This window comes from Phlebotomus papatasi, chromosome 2, assembly GCF_024763615.1.
Source record: "Phlebotomus papatasi isolate M1 chromosome 2, Ppap_2.1, whole genome shotgun sequence".
NCBI lineage: Eukaryota > Metazoa > Arthropoda > Insecta > Diptera > Psychodidae > Phlebotomus > Phlebotomus papatasi.
Window position 1 is genome coordinate 105,531,720 of NC_077223.1, and position 17,913 is coordinate 105,549,632.

Here is a 17,913-nt window from a genome sequence, read left to right on the forward strand (position 1 = left end):
AGGTATAGTTTGAATTTAAATTGTGTTGTAGAACTCAGTGTGGAAAGAGTCTTACAGAAAAATGTGTCGGATCACGTATTCCCCATAGCAAAATTCCGCAAAAATTCCAATGGAAAACTTGCGTCCAAATGGCTAAATTCGCTGGAATTTGACGCTAAAATTCCACTAAGTTTTCCTATGGAATTTAAAGCCGGAAATTCCATGGAAATCATAGTGCTCCATGGAATTTACTAGTACGACATGCTGGAATTCCAGCGTTAAATTCCGCGGTATTCCGTGGAAGATTTATATGGAAACTCACACGTGAAACGTCCGCGGGATAAGCTGGAAAAAACATATGGAAATTTCCACTATCTTTCCATAGTGTTTTATATGGATTTTTCCACTAGTTTTCTGAAATGTCAAACAAGTAAAATGGTGTTGCGAAAACTTTTAGAATTTGTTTCCAAACCTTCCGTAAACATTTCTAGTGATTCATGTGGCAATTATAATATAATTAATTATGCGATGCTGCGTTTCGTGTAGATAATAATGAAGTGATTACATTAAATAGGTCGCCAACCTAAAATAATGCTGTTTTTATGTTAATTAATATATATTTAAGGAAAAAAAATTTTTTTTAATAAAATATTTTTTTATTGCTCAAAGTGTCAATTCGTTATTGCTGGTTTATAAAAACATATTATAATCCTCGTAATCTTTGCCGTTTCTATAAAATTCGGAAGTAAAATCATGAGGTGCATGTGACAGCTTCATTTTTTCTCCATTTTATTTTGGTGGAAAAATCCACATAAATTCCACGAGCATTTCCATGGATGTATTCTATAGAAAAAATCCAGCATAAATCCATTAAATTTTCCTTGGAACCTATTATGGAAAATTCCTATGGAATTTTTTAAGGAAAAATAGTGGAAAATTCCAAGGAATTTTTCGCTTGTTATTCCTATTCCGCTTTCTTTTGCTATGGGGTTTCTAGCAGTCTTGTGATTTGTGGTGAAATTCAGAGGGTTTTACTTAGGTGTTTTTCATGAAAATTGATTAGCTTTCATTAAAGATTGTTTCTGTTTATGTTAATAGTGAATCAATCTTTAAATTTCGGGTAAAATTTCCCAGCTGAATCCTGTATTTCGCGTCAAAAAGGAGATACTTTGTAAGCGTCTCTGCGGTGAGGTAAATGTTGCCTATTCCGGCAACATAATTTGCTTTCCTAAATTTCTTATTCACTTTATTTTTTTTTCTTCAATTTCTGAGTTCTACAATTCGAATTGAAAAAGGCATCACCTCTATGAAAGCGATGATGTGGAATAGGCTTTGGAAGAATTCAGGAAGGGCAAATTGCAACGGGAATGTGCGTGTAAATTTGGGATGCCAATGTAAACTCTTCAGGTCTTCAGGATAAATTACACGGAAGATCTCAGGGTGTGTGGGTCATATAAACGTATTAAACTGAATATTAAACTCGTTCTGAATGAAGATTTGAAATTTTCTATCCGTTGCTTCACAAAGGTGGTCACAAACAAGGTGGCCGATATTACACTCAAAGTAGCCGGAATACTACCCAAAGCAATTTCTATATTTTTATTAATTTTTCAATATTTTAGGAAGTGATTTAAAGAAAACAAAGGTGATAAATTAGTTTTCAAGGTTCCATACAACCCTCCCGATAAGCAAGTAACAAGAAATTTTAATATGTATTACAAATATTTCATTTCAAATTAGGACTTCGGTGCTTATTTGCAATTATGCCGAAATTTGGCACACTTTACCCTATTTAAAATTTTCTTTATATTTTTCGAACATCAACGATATTTTGTTTATATAGAAAACGATTTTTCATTTAGCCGAGACACTTCTGGAGAATGAAACTCCTGCTATTGTGTGCACATAGCAGGAGTTTCATTCTAGATAACTCTAGATAACTAGATAACTCCACTTAGACTTCAGGAAGATATTCGGGATCAATCCCAAAGGCGCTCTAAGACAAGATTCTGAATTTGATTCAGCCACCTTGTCCTAGGTCTGCCCCGAGGTCGTCGCCTCCTCACAACGGCTCGCGAATTATTTTTCAATTTAACCAAAATTTTAACGAAATCACGTCAATAACTTATATTCAATCAATCCATTTTGAAAGATTTCTGATAGCAAAGCTTTTATTTATTTTTGACGATCATCATGAATTTTATTGAGACTTTAAAATTTGAACCCAAATGCCTTCAAGTTTATTTTTGCGAATTTGATAGAATTTTACGTGAAATTGTAAAATTTTATCTCTTCCGATATGCTCTTTCTATTTCTTTTCAATAAATTCCACACAGATCGATTCTCTCGGTAAAACGCAGTTTTTTATGATAAATTGAGTAAATAATTTTATAGTAAAACTCCCATAAAATTTAATTGATCTCCTTTGGTTATCTTTGGTGTCTTCTTCTTTTACAAACTTATACAGTATAATTTCAAATGTCTTTGTAGCGAATAAGCATCATGCATAAATTTAATGGAATAAGTCACAGTGGCTGGTTGGAGTGGTTATAGTGATTAATTTGTGATGATTGAATTCTCAGCTGTAAGAATTTTTCTCCCGAAGTCAGTGAAATGAGAAATTTTCCAATATCTCCATTAGCCACATTTTGCTTAGACAATAAATATCTTTCTGAACAATTAACCGCGAGATCGAAGTTAAAATTTCATTTTCTTGTTAGGTTACGTCTTAGCTCGCGGGCGCGATAGTGAGAAAAAAAAATTGTTGCATGCTCTTTTGATTGAGTCCTCACTGGTGTCCTCTCTGTTGTTTTTCTGGCATAACATGATCAAGGTGTTCCCATACACCTTCCGCTAATTCATGCAATGCTTTGGAGTCCGTTACATGCGAACGGAATTCTCGCGGGTTGATCTGAAGACGTCTCTGTATCTTTTATTGCTCGAAAACTTATGAGATAGAGATATGTACAGTACATACAAATCCATCTATTTTGAGTTCTCTTCAAAAATGAAGAGAGCTTCTAGGAGAGAATTTCTAGAGAATTTCTTCTAGGAAGAATGAAAGAAAATTCACATTAATCGAAGGCACGAACGTTCAAAGAGGGAGTATTTTCCCCTAAATTGGAAGAATTCAGTAAACAAATTATTTTAGTAATTGTCCGTTTTCCCGCTTTTTCGCCTATCTGTTACCGGTTCAAAGGCAAACGGTAAGGGTTATCTATTTACGGTCTTTGCAGTAAGAAACTTGAAATCCTCTGAAGGTAGAATGATCAAACAACAAAAGAAGTGGCCGAAATTGCAAGCTGGCCGAAATTGGCCAAAAAACAAACGAGCAGTAAAAAATTCAAAATGGGCAGTAAAAACACAAATCTTTACAAAAATGGGTTTAATTTACATATTTAACATTTAAAATTGTTGCAAATAGAATGAAAAGCCCTTTATTTTTCCTTTGCCAAAATTTAGACGATTTTCAAAATCTATATCACGGGCTTTTTAAAAGTTTTTTTTGCTTGAGGTTACTAATTTGGTCAAAACCATGCTAAAATGGATTGTCTTGATGAACACTGTACTCGTGGTGTTCAAGGAATCTTCATGGTAATCCCTTGAACAGTCACTGTCACAATATTTTGAGTGGTATTTGGCAAAAATAAACTTATCTACATATTTATTCACACACAATACAATTGCACAATATGAGACGCTTGTAGAATACTCTAAAATATTGCAAAATATGTTATAATTCATCAGATATAAGATGAAATGTCCAGGAGCAAGATATTTTACTTCTGGATTTCACAAAGAGAAACAATGTCCCAACTACATTTCGCTATAGGTTTTGGGACAAAAACACTGTTACCCTTGCCGACAATAGGGTCATATATGACCCGGAAAATTCTACGCGCTTTTCTGGAAAATTGAGAGTAGTTTATTATATCAAAATATGCAATATACAATCTTTGGATATTCTATTTTGTGTTTCTAAAGAACTTTTTGCTGAAAAAATAAATTAATATAAAAAATTTTGAAAAAGAAAAGTCATTTCACAAAGTTCGAAATTCGTGATTTTTGATCTCAAATATTAGGTGAGATTCTTAACAATCTCACCTACTATAATCCTAACAAAATTTCATGTCGTCCGATCGACCTCAAATTTGGCCAAAACGTGTTTCAGCACTTCCTGATCACGAATATATATGTGGCTAATTTACGTTCCCGGCCGGCCGGCCGGCCGGCCGGCCGCTCTTTGGAGCTTAATAGCTCCTAAACTAAAAAAGATATCGACTTGCGGTTTTCGGCAAAGGTTATATATCGGGTGAAAATTGCAACTTGGTGCATTGACCCCCCACCCCCCACCCCTCTTTCCGCCATTTTGAAGACCACCCTTTTTTTGTTTTCTCAATAGCTCCGCCCCTATGGTATCGAGCGGGCTCAAATTTTAGTATGTTATAGCTGGGCCTTAGAGCTTTCCATCAATACCAAACTTAAGGTCCCCTGACCCCCCTGACCCGAGCTATAAGGGTCCAAAAAAATTTCTTAAAATGGCCATAACTCCGGTTCTAATTGTCAGAATTTAAAAAGTGAGGGCTCTTTGGAAATCTCTCGTGAAATGCGACTTCCCCTTCTAACATCGCAAGTTCATAAAACCACCGCTAGGGGCGCTTTTTTTAAAAAGAAAATTTTTAAATCTTAAAAGTTAAATAACTCAAAAATTCCATTGTGCATCGGGCTGAAATTTTAGTATGTTGTAGCCGTTGATTATACCTATCAAACAAAAAAAACCTTAAGTCGATCCATAACCCCTGACCCGAGCTATAAGGGGTCAAAGTTCGAACATTGACCGGCCTCTATCTCCGGTTCTAATTAACATAGCGACCTAAATTTTACCTTTTTGGTTTCGTCTCGATGAGCACTTTCAGATGGAAGTTCAAAAAGTCACCACAGGTGGCGCTGTGATAGCGTCAAAATTCATCGAAATTCAAAGTCACTTTTCTCAAAAACGGCATTGTGCAAGTTAATGAAATTTTAGTATGTTGTAGTCCAGTCTAGGATGTTTCCAAAATGGTGCGTATGCGCGCTGTGGTTTCAATAGAACCGGAGATATGAGGGGTCTAAGTTCACGAAATTCAAAAAATCATATCTCCGGTTCTATGTGACCGATTTTGATGAATGAGGGCTTAAACGAAAGATCTCACCAAATGCTACAACTTTCTAGAATGTTTGAACTTCGTGGGAGCAACACCAGGGGCGCCACAGTCGAAAAACCAATTTCAATATCACATAACCTCAATTATCTCGACTGTCGCTGAACCGATTTTGATGATTACTTCAACATAATTGTAGAGGACATTTGTCTCTACATTTCGTCCATACATCATTTTCCGGTCAGACTACGCTATCACTCCGATTTTGCCGTTTAAGTGTGAAAAAATTGATTTTTCCCATAATAACGCTTTGAAAACACTCAGATGCCAATTTGACTGCCTCTACACCACCAAGACACTTAAAATAGGGGTTTAAATGGAAAGTCCCGCAAAATACAACAATTCTTTGATTTAGTTGAAGTTCAACAAATGAACACTTGGGGCACTCTGGATGAAAAAACGAGTTAAGAAACAAAAAACCTCGATTATCTTGGCTTCTGAGTAATCGATGAGTTCAAGTTCTGCTATGGGAAAATTATAGAGAACATTCTGGTCTACATTTCACCCATATAACACTTTTCTGTCAGTTCATCCAAATCCTTGACATTTTGGTTCAAATACAAAACTTGTATAATTTCACGAATTTGATTCAAGATAACTGAATGGCGTCTCCCTACTTCAGCTCTAAATCGAATTGCATGCACTCCGAGTTAGCTCACGTTAAGAATCTCACCTACATAAGCCGGTTAGGATTATCTGTCCCTTTTATTTTTTGACTTCTGATGAATCTTCTCTGAGTATAATCTTGACTGCTGCAACTCAATTTAGCATATAAGTTGACAGGTAGAATAGAAATACCCATTTTTACCCTTTGCTAAAACTCAAATGAAAATTCCACTTTAAAGCGCTGTTGAATCATTCCTAATAGTGGGTTTTCAAGGTCAAAGTTTAAAAAGACACTAGAGAGCGCATTTATCAAGCGAATGGGGTCATATAGGGTAAGTGTGCCAAATTTCGGCATAGTTGCATGCAAGCGCAAAAGTCTTTAATAGAAATTGATTTTTTTCATTCCTTCTACTTTAGGAGTGTTGCTTGGAACCTTGTAGACAGTTTATCGTCTTTATTTACTTTAAAATTATTCCTCAAACATTTTAAAATGAATAAAAATGTAGACATAGCTTTGGTGCCCTATTTCGGCCACCTTCATTCTCATAGTTTCTTGCCCTTCGGGAATTCTTCCAATATCTTTTTCACGTCATCTCGTTTGTCGAAGCTACATTTTTTGTTCTTCTTTTGCATTGTATAATCTCTAGAGTATGTAAAAACTAAAACTTCATGGAAATTCGAGGAACAAAACAGGTGGCCGGAATTGCAAGCTGGTCGGAATTGGGCACACTTATCCTAAATGTCTTCTGAGTCAGTTCAAAACAATTAAAATTGTTTTACTACTACGACTTCATGAAATTTTCTTAATATCTAAATGGGTACTCAGTGAGTCAAGTGGTAGTGCACTCGCTCTATGATGCAAGTGTCCCGGGTTCGAATCCCCTTTAGGTCACCAGGATTTTTTCTGGCGTTAAAGGTGTTCGGATTGCATCCAGTGAGCTTCACTGCACTTGATTCCACGGGCATGGGACTGACATCCTCAGCCCGTACAAGGAAAAATAATAATGTATGTCTAGAAATCCCCTTGCGGGAAGGCCTTGTTACTTCATGGAATGTTGTGCCAGCATTATTATTATTATTATTACTCCTAAGGTGTATTTTGGGAAATATTCTGAGTGATTTCTAAATTCGTTCAAATCGGTTATGAACTGTTAATGAACCGGTTATAAACCGCTAAATATTTTTTCCACGAAAATCATTTTATTACTCTTTAAACTATTTTGTAGAATCTTTTGACTGATCTATGAATCGGATTAAATCGGTTCAGAACCGGGAAACGGTTAATGATGCGAAAGTACTTTTTAGCTATAGGATCTAAGTGAAGAATTCGAGCATTTCGCAAAACCTAGAACGCATTACCACTGTATAAAAAATTTATTTGTTGTTACAGGAGTTTTTTATACCCCTGTTGGAGAGGTCCACCTTCGGTCGACTCAAGCTTCGGACAATTCAATTCTTTTTCTATGTTCCTTATGGATTTCACCTATAGCTCTTTTTTTTGGAAATTTGAGGAATTGGACTAGCTATTAAAATATAATCTTTAAATAAAATATAATCTTTAATAAAATATAACTTTTTTCCTCATAACTTTAACACTTTTTAGGTGTAAAAATATTTCAACATTTTTAATGTTAATTTTACACAGTTTTAAGGGTAAAATTAACATGAAAAAGTGTAACTTTAACCCCTAATACACCTAAAAAGGGTAATATTTACACCGATTTCGGATCAATACTGCAGGGTAAAATTAACATTTCCGGAATGTTATTTTAACTTTTCCGGATTTCTCTCAGTGTTAGAATGGTACAAATTCATTTAAAACACATTGAAAAAAACTGAATTATTCGAACCTTGAGTCGTCCGAAGGTAGCGCGCATTCCCCTACATTGACGATACTATTTTAGAGGAATGTTGGCATGGTTCGCACAGAGTGAGCCTTCAAACAACGCAAATTTTCTCTTTATTTACAACGAGCTAGTTCGTCATTTTTTAGCTATAAGACAAATAATTATTAAGTTCATGAAACGAGATGAGAAATGGTAAGTCAGCTCTTTGCAAACAAAGAGAAAATTCGCATCGTTTGAAGGTTCACTCTATGCGGACCATGCCTACATTCCCCTATTTAATTTTTAGTCAATATAAAATTTTATTTAATGAATTTTCATTCCGTTATAACAGAGGGAGCTGCCAAAATTTTAATAAATTTGTTATTTCCTTAACAAACTATAATGTTTAATTTTCATCATAATTTTGCAAGAGTCCGCAATAAATCTTGCCCCAAATTTCTCCCAGCGTCTCCCCCAAATATTCCCACGTGTGATTACACAATAAATCACTTCTGGATTAATTCATGAAAAATGAAATTTAATTCTACATCTCTGAAATAAAAAAAAAACCACCTAACTCTATTCCGCGGAAAGGTGTGTGTGCTGAAAAATTTTATTAGAAGCACTCTTTTAATTGATTCTCACCAATTCTTGCTAAAGTCTTTTGTATGGCAATTTCACGAGGTGATTCAACTCACACTCTTTCTTCCCTTTTACGAGAGAATCACACTCTTAATAAAAAATTGCTAAATGTTTTTTTTTTAGTGGGCAGGGAATTTGATGCTAGGTGTTTTTTTTTACTAGGTGCCTCATTTCTTATGTTTCCTATCAGAAATACCGAGGAGCGATGAAGAACTATTTGCGGTTATTTGCCATGGCAAAAATGACCGGGAGATTTATTTGATAGACCCAAGAAGAGGGGCACTTTTATGGCTTTCCAGGAGGAAAAATATTAAATTTGAATTAATTTAATTGTCTCGCGGTTTTTGTTGTTTCTGTATTATCTCCCAACACCATGTCTGGACAAACCCAAAGAATAGATTTGAAATCTTTGGACATTTTACTACCGCAACAATAATTAAGAAAAATAATTACGGCGCTCAGAACTCTAATTTATAACCTTCAATGGCCTCATGTTTGCCACAAAAAGACTTCTAATTGAGACATTTCTTTGCTTCAGACCAAGCTTCAGACATTCTAATGAAAAAAAAATAGAACAGATTTTTTGCTATGTAAAATTAACCTGTACTCCAGCATGATCATCTTTTTTTACGGCTTCTGTCGTTTTCAAATGAAGAGTACTCCATTTGACCCTAATTATGGGAAGCAGAGAAGAATATCTTCATTCACACCATAATAAGATTCTGTCTAAAAATGGGCCAATTTTCTAACGTGAGACGCTGTCTTCAGCATTTTTCGTACACCAATGCGTTATTGAAATACCTTCTTGATCCATTAAAAGTCAATTAAAAAGTTCTTAAGCGGTAGTTTGCGCAATAAAATAGGAAATTAGTCATCGTGCATTAGAGAGATATCATCCAAAAAAGAAATATAGGATTTTCCAAAAATGGTATTCTTCTCAAAAAGTTCTTTGACGTTTTCTCTTACGCATTTACAGTAAAAGAAATTTTGCACAATCGTTTATTTTTTGGCCAAACAATTCATTAGAAGATTAGAGATATTAAAGTCAAGTTTATTGCAAATTGCCGGTAATTTTTCTTTGGGGAATCGGCACTTCATCAATGTATTTGAAGCATAAATTGGTAAATTGCTTATATACGATTCTAAAATTAAATTTACAATTCGTTGAGCTTTCTGGAAAGATCAATTAATTTTGAATTGAAGAATAATGCAGAACGAATCCTTACTCAAAAGCAATTAGCAGAGGAAGGCTTTTAGACTTCGCACACAGTTTGGATTCGAAAATTTCATATTTTTCCAATTTAGACTACCTTCAAAACATAGGGGAAACTGGGGCACCACTAAACACAGGGTAACACCAAACACTAATTTTTATTTCTGAACTTCTTGGACTATCTTGACCATTTCTTCAGTGGACAAGCATCCCTATAGTGTCTATAAATTCCTATAAGTCTTATCCTCTGAAGTCTAATATCTGATTAAAAAATCGCAGTGTTTGGTACTACCCCGTAGGGTGAAAGGAACGTCTATTGACACTTTAAGGACTCGTGTCAGCACCTATTGACACCCTACTCTGTACCATTTTTGGTATGAAATTTGAACATCTGTGTTTATAGTAAAAGGTAGGGGAGACTGGGGCAAAACTTGTCAAAACACATATTTAATTCTTTCACGAGTTCTGAGAAAACTTAAACGTTTTATAATGAGCATATTCTTATAGGAAAGTTACTGCTCTACAACATTGCAGAAGACTATTTTCCTCTATCTCGAAAGAAATGTGATTTTTGAATCATTTTCTAAAAGTCGATTTTGTGGAGATTCTCAAAATCGCTGGGGCAAATTTTGTCAGCCTTCGGATAATTTGTGACCTTTTACTTTCGGAAACGTTAAAAATATCAAATAGACATATTTTTATAGGAAATTTATTCCTCTACAATTTTGTCGAAGATATTTTTTCTCTATCTTAACGATAAATGTGCTTAAATTGAGCTAATCAGTATTGATGTTTTATGTAAGCCAAATGTTCCAAAAATAGGGCTCAAAATTTCATTATTTTTTATTTTACATTATCCTTCTTCGAATCCCTTGAAACTTTGCAAGTTTAAGAAGATTTATGAAGGCTATCTACAATAAAAATTTCAAGCCTCAGTCTCTTTTATTTTAAAAAATAGTGAATATTGAAATTTTCGTTTTGACAAATTTTGCCCCAGTCTCCCCTATATTACAGAAAAAACGTTACATTACTTATATTTTACTAGATACATTAAATAATTTTCAACATTTTTACAAAAGTGTCAATAGGGGTTCCCTGTCGAACAGACGTTCCTCCGACCCTATTTGGTGGTGCCCCAGTTTCCCCTATCTAAAGATAAAAAAACATATCCAAATAATAAAAGAGAATTTCATTTCGTAATTATATATAAAATTTGGATCTCTCATCATGATTCTAAATTGAAACAAGAATGATTTTAGTGAACTAAAGCTCGATGTTCAACTCCAAAGCAAACCGAACAAGAAAGATTGGATAAAATGTTATGTCCCCAAATTTTTGGGATGATAAAGATATTTTGTGAATTATTAAAAAACAAAAGAAAACTGGATATTTATTATGATTCATTGATCAATTCGCATCGAAAACCAATTGTAACGATCAATCATGAGAAGATCTGCTCACAAAAACGTTTTGAAAATATCGAAATTCAAATATTCGAAGTCAGTTTTTCTGTATTATCTTATATTCGGAGGCAGTCAAATTCCGAAAGCCACTCTGTACCATTTTGAACATGTGTCTTCATAGGAAAAGGTATAACAGAAAAACCGGTATATTGCTTACATTTTATTAAATACATTAAATAAATTTGAACATTTTGACAAAAGTGTTAATAGGGGCTGTCGAAGAGGTGTTCCTTCGACCCTATTTTTTTTTCATTGCCGCCGGTTTAAACCAAGAGCAAGGCTGAAGTCTCGCAAGAGCTTTTGCCACTCTGTTAAACCACTTGGCAAATCTCCAGAGGAGCCCAGACTTAGTCTGTGGAAGGAAGTCTTTCCACCAGATTTTGTCGAATTAAGGGAAGGCCTTCCTCCTGGTGGTGACCAAGACTGGAAGACATGGAAGTCTCTCAATCGTTTGAGAAGCGGGGTAGCGCGTTCGAGAAACGACAGGCAGCGATGGGGTTTCTCCTAGCCCTCAGCGAAGTGTTTTGTTTGAAGCCAACTCACAAATTGATCAGAAACTCAGCTTACACTTCTTGGAACAAGATCGCATTTAGACAGATATAGAGTATATTTATCCCTCTTTACAAGGCTCAGAGTCTTGTACACAAGGCTCACCTCAATTTTGTCATATAACGTGTAACGGTCACGAGTGCAGATAAATTCCCATACGCATTTGTATGTGAAAGTAAGAAATTGGCTTCAACTTTGAAGACCATTTACCGGGGACTAGGATTTCTCTAATTGTGAAGTTCTATGTGACTAAGGGGTAATCCAAACCACCCCCTATTTATGAGTTTATCCGTTGCCCCCTGACTCATGCGAAACAGGGGATTTGATGTCGGCAAGTCCGCTTGCCATTGACGTGGTCCGTTTTTGGGCAAAACATATTTAATTTTTTTTAAGCCTCGACACGATTAATATACACTCAGCAAAAAATTCTTAAGATAAGAACACCACTAATATAATTTTGGGAATAATTAACTTTCGGGTAGGGTAACGTGTGGTATTTCGGGACACTTTTTAGCACTTTCAAGTTTCAAACAGCTTAACGACTTTTCAAATATTTTTTTTCTTTGTTGATACAAATATTTATATTCCTTATGCTATCCAGAATAAGATTCTTATCGAAAAATGTTGAAAAATGCATAATTTTCTATACAAAATAGCAAAAAATGTTATGAAGTAAGAGTGGTATATTTCGAAACAGTTGGGTATTTCGGGACAGACAAAGTCGCTATTATGCAAATAAATTTCACCGAACATGATTTTTTACCTTCAAGTAGAAGTTCTAAACTTCACTCTTTCATAAAAATTTTGTTTAAACTTCACTATTAAAGTGACTTAAATCGAAAAAAATTAAGCACTGTTTGTGTTGACATCTGCAAAATTGGCCACACTGAAAGTTTTGTAAAAAGTGAAATATGACACTCACAATTCACGAGTATTTCACGCTTTAACTTAAATAAAATTTCAGAAGTTTTATGTTTATCTGATACGCAAAGAGCTTAATATTTCAAATAGAGCTTAAAAATAATTAGAAAACAAATATTTATTGGATTTTTGATGTGTCCCAAAATACCCATATTATGTCCCGAAAAGCACCTTGTTCAGAAATACTACACGTTACCCTATTCACAAGCAAGGTAGTATGTCAAGGAGTATTAAAAATTGAGAAAAACGAATTTCAGGTTGTTCGATTCTTGTTCTGAGCCGCCTTTGTATAATTTTTCATTAATCCACTCAAAATTAATTTGGTTTAAATGTAATTTGACAAAAAATAGTTCCAATCCGATTCTTTATGCATTCCATAATGGTTCATATTGAGAATCTCACCTACAATGAGTTGATTTAGGTTCATCACTCGCGTTTTTTGCCTGTTTTTCATGATGTTCCTTTCTCACCTCGGGATTCAACTTTTTATCTATCTGCAGAAAGACATTAGTATAAGACACTTTTCCTAAGGAATCATGTGGTGATCTCTCGAAGAAAAGACATCCAATCATGCAAGAGATCCATTAATGCTGTCTTTTTGCCCACAATCATCCTCATCTAGTGGAAATTGCCCCAAGATTTTCCGTTTAGATAAGATTGAGATGTAGAAACGCCATGAATACTATCTCGATCTTGGAGAACAACTTTGTTTAAATATTTTGATATAATTGGTCACTCACAGAAATAAGCTGAGAAATTTTCTGAATAATAAACACCAAGAATATTGCTTCATTCTAGCTAAACTATTCCGTTTACTTAATCACAGACTTATGCGATTTTTGGACTAGTTTTTAGAACACACGGGTTTTCTAAAAATTCGCAATAAGTTTTCATCAAAACTGTTACCCTCTTTTGATGCTTTAAAGTGTTCCCCGCGATCACATGCAATTATTCATCGTAAATTATACGCGCCGGGAAATTACAGAGCGAGAAATATCACAGAAATTGCTTGTAAATTTTATTCAGTTATTTTCTGTCTGAGTCAGTGTAACTATTGACGGTTGGAATTCATATCTTCTGCATATTATTTCCATTGCCAAGTTCTTGGAAGGAGTTAAAATTGGGGCTCTCTGTGGCACATATTTTATTTTTACCTTCTCCAACGGTTACCATAGAATTAAAACTCAATGAGATGTAGTGAGCGTTAAGTTTATGTGTTCAAAAGGAGCCCACAGAACACTATCGAATAGGCTGACCAGAGACCTACTTCTACTTCTGAAGACTAAGAACGATCATTCTATGATCAAATATGGGATGTGATTTATCGATCTAAGTCCTTAAAGTGACTAGTTTTATTCAAAGTTTTGCGATAATAAATTGATAATTGGAAATGGTCTGTTTATTTTCAAATAGTTAACATCAGAGCAATTAGACAATCAACTTGAGTATAGTTCATAAACGTTTAGCAAATTAGTTTTAAAATAACTTCTGCTGCCTGGAACTATACCATTCCATTTAATGTAACCTTAAAGCAATTTCTGATACAGAGAAATACATAAAAACATGAATAAATTGTTAATAAATAAATCACTTTCAATCCAATTTGAATATCAATAATACAATATTATAATTTTCTAGTAAAACAATTTTGATTGATTTGTTGAACAGTCTCGGAAGATATTTAAATAATAAAAAAAATGTTGTTACTTTTAAGTAAATTTAAAAATATAGGGGTTCTAAAGCACAGTACGAATCTAATAGAATGAATAATTAGCTGAGATTCTTTAGAATCGCAGCTTTTGTGGTCATAGGTAAAATGCGACCTCGTCAGATCGGGCTCAAATTTTGGATTTACGCGTTTTGATACTCATAGATTACGAATATCATATGCACTAAAAATCAGCCCTATGGCATGGATCGATCTCAAATTTTAGTATTTTATAGCTGGGACTAAGACCTTTCGATCAGTACCAAACTTAAGGTACCCCGAAACCCCTGACCCGAGCTAGGCGGGGGGGGGGGGGGTCAAACATTCAATTTTCAAATGGCCGCTTCTAATTCTCAGAACTTAAAAAATTTTGGTGTTTTGGAAAGCTCTCGTGGAGTAATATAAGCCTTATGACACCCTAATTTCATCCGATTTAATCGAAGGTCTGATTAGTCGAAATATCTATTTTCGAAAATTTAATTTAGAATATTTCGAAAACTAGACTATGCTTTTTCTTTAAATTTTAGTATGTTATAGCTAAGGCCGAGACCTTTCAAACGCTGGGTCGCACTCCTCCATTGGTTCTCTGACCCGAGCTATAATCAAAAATATCTTGACCGGACTGCATTTTTTGTGTTTATTAAGGGATTTCGATGAAATTTTAGCATATATTGTATCCGAGAGCGAGATCTTTCTAATAATGGGTTTCATCTGTCGCTAACCTAACCCACTGTACCCCGACCCTTACTATACACATATGGACCGGACTCTATCTCTTCTGTCTATTAACCGATTTTAGTGAACTTTTTTCCGTTGGCCTTTTGCACTCAGACTAATAAAAAACGTTTGCTCGATGCGATACCCAAAATTCGATTTACAATAGAATTTACACATATTCCTAGTTGCAAGCACTCCTAGCTGCAAACATTTCGAGGTCGCTTGTAAAAAATCTCAGCTACCATAAGCTTATCTGGGCTTATCACTGGTTTTTCATTTTGATTCTCATTTTTATTTTTCATTTTATTTCTTTCATTTGAAAGAAATAAAATAAAATTCTTCGTTCTAGAACTATTTTAGTACCAGCTAACAGATTATAATTTTGTTTTTAGATTTCAGATGAATCAGTTACAAGAAATTTTGTAAGAGAAAATGATGTTTTTTTTCGAAAAAAAATGTCGAAAAATCAGCTATCAATGGAGTAATTTTCATCCGATTGACCTGAAATTTTCAGGGTAGCTGCTTAGATAGATTCCATAGAGAAGTACGTGGATTACCAAAGCCACTAAAAATGTACAAAAGAGAACCTCTAATTTTAGACGTTCTCTTGGATATAACCCCTTGAAGGTAGGGTGAAATTAACACCTATTGACACTTTAAGAATTCGTGTCAGGAGGACCTATTGACACCCTAGACTGTACCATTTGGAACACGAAATTTGAACACTTATCCTTATCGAAAAACGTAGATTAATGAAAAGACGCCATATTAATTACAATTTATTAGACACATTAAATAAATTTCAACATATTGACAAAAGTGTCAGTAAGGGGTTCCCTGTCGAAGAGGTGTTGATTCGACCCTATATTCTAGACATTCTAGATGAATACTCTGAAAAAATATCTCGTAAATCAGAGGTGTGCAAAAATCGTTGAAACCGAATTAACGTCAAAATAAATTTGCTATAGTAGCGTTTTGACCATTGACGTACATGTTTCATTTGACGTTTATTCGGTTTCAACGGTTTTTACACATCTCTGTCGTATATAGTCTCGTAAAAAAATTGTAAAATAAGTCAATTTATATGGAAAAGTAACAAGATGTTTGGCTACCCCTGCCGCCATAGGGGTTCTCGTAAAATCTTTTCATTTCCAACAAGATATCTTGTTAAAACCAAATCCACCAAAATTAATTAACAAAATGCTTGTAAAAGTTTTCTCAAAATCTGGTTTTCATGGGAATTTCTCAATAGATGGCGTTGCAAAATATATCGTTTTCTCTTTCATTTTTATCCCTTTCTCTCAAAATGGTCTTGGCATATTTTCTGTCTAATTGTTTATCAATTTGGTGGATATAATAATCACGATTTTCATGCTTTTTGTTATATATAGCAATTATACGCCGGTATGCTGTCTGCAGGAAATGGTTAAATAGGACTTTAGAGACCATTTCCGACTACAAAATCGTAATTTTTTGGTGAATAGAAAAAGAATACTGACAAGACTTTTACAAGATTTTGTATATTATTAGTAAAATATGTGCAGTATCCGGTATCAACAATATATCTTGTTGAAAATGAAAAGATTTTACAAAAATCCCTATGGCGACAGGGGTAGCCAAACATCTCGTTACTTTTCTATATGGGGAAACGAGATTTTACAAAACTTTTACGAGCGATTTTTGTCAGAGTATGTACTTATAACCGAAAAAAATTCGACATCGAATTTTCGAAGGTTAAAGTTTAACCACTCCAGGGCCCATTATTCAACTGATTTGCTTAAATTTGGATTAAGAAAAATAAAAGAAATTCATATTCTAAGGCATGAACGTTCGAAGGGAGAGCACCGCTACCCTGAACGTTTGTGATTATCGACTTGCAAATAACACTTGAAAAGTTTCAGTCCGATCTGAGGGTAAGAAATTTTGTTAAGATTGTGGTAGGTGAGATCATTAAGAATCTCAGTTGAAATATGACAGTGTTCTGGAGCAACGAACCTCCGCACATCATATTTTTGCAATTACCATTAAATTGCAACGTTGTGGGAAAGGCACACGAATGGTACATGGTGACTTCTTGTGAACTATTATTAGGCACAAGAAGATGAAGAGAGAATCTCTTTGAGCGTGAGGCACCAAGAAGAATACCACAAACTCGTGATAATAGATGTGGAAGTCCGTTAATTACGAAAAATCACCGCCTAATACGGCGTATTTGGTATTCAGTATTTATAGTACAAATTCGACGGTTTGAGGGTATTAATTCAAACACCTGTTAAATGTTCATTTGAATTCAATACCAGGAATTCCTCCGTGGCCAGAAAGGCAATTCAACTTTGAGGTAAATACTCACAAAAGAGATAAGAAAACAACTCCTCTGCCAATCCATTGAAAGATATTCCTGTTTACTATTTTTTTTTGTTCGACTAAAAATAATTTTAACTTATTGTTCACTGTATTTCACTAAAAAAAATTCTCCCTCAGGTCCTCATCCACTTCGGTTTTGTTGAATAAAAGCGAAAAGTTGCACTAAAACTCTGCACTTTAGTCTTTTATTAAAATTATCTTGCACTTTGAATAACTCTGATAATCCAAGATCACGGTGAATTCTTCATTGGGAGAGGAGCACAAGTTGATTGTGGATCTTGATCCACGTTCATCGCACTCGAGAGACACACTGAAAATAAAATGGAAAAGAACCTCATGGAGAACCCATGCGAAAGAGTCTCCAGCGACCAACCGACCGATATACCATCCACTTCTTCACCATACACCGCAATTTACCACTAGTTCTTTCATTGTGTGTTAAAGGAATGATGCAAAGTGCAAGACAGTACTTGGGGCCAACTACTCAGCTCTAGGGCGATGGGAGCCATCTCCACCGAAGATAGTGAAGAAGAAAATCGGAAAAGTTCATGGAAAAATGATAAATTAGAGCGTCTTTCTGTGTTATCACACTTGCACATTAAAATTTATAATTCACATTAATTGTCACTGGTGAGAGTCCAAATGTGTAATTTGTGTGTTTGAATCATTTTATATTCAAAATTTGATCTATTTGATGATAAAAAGGTAGACTTGGCCCGCAAAA

At 34.6% G+C, this 17,913-nt stretch overlaps 1 protein-coding gene across 1 annotated transcript in view; it reads right to left on the reverse strand.

Moving 5' to 3' along the window:
* Nucleotides 1-17,602, reverse strand: part of LOC129800622 (low-density lipoprotein receptor-related protein 1B) — a 36,783-nt gene extending 19,181 nt beyond the window's left edge. Inside the window, exon 1 of the mRNA XM_055845149.1 lies at nucleotides 17,176-17,602. Within this exon, the coding sequence (XP_055701124.1) occupies nucleotides 17,176-17,211 (36 nt within the window). The 5' untranslated portion in view covers nucleotides 17,212-17,602. The remainder of the gene's footprint in view (nucleotides 1-17,175) is intronic.
* Between the last annotated feature and the right edge of the window lie 311 nt (nucleotides 17,603-17,913).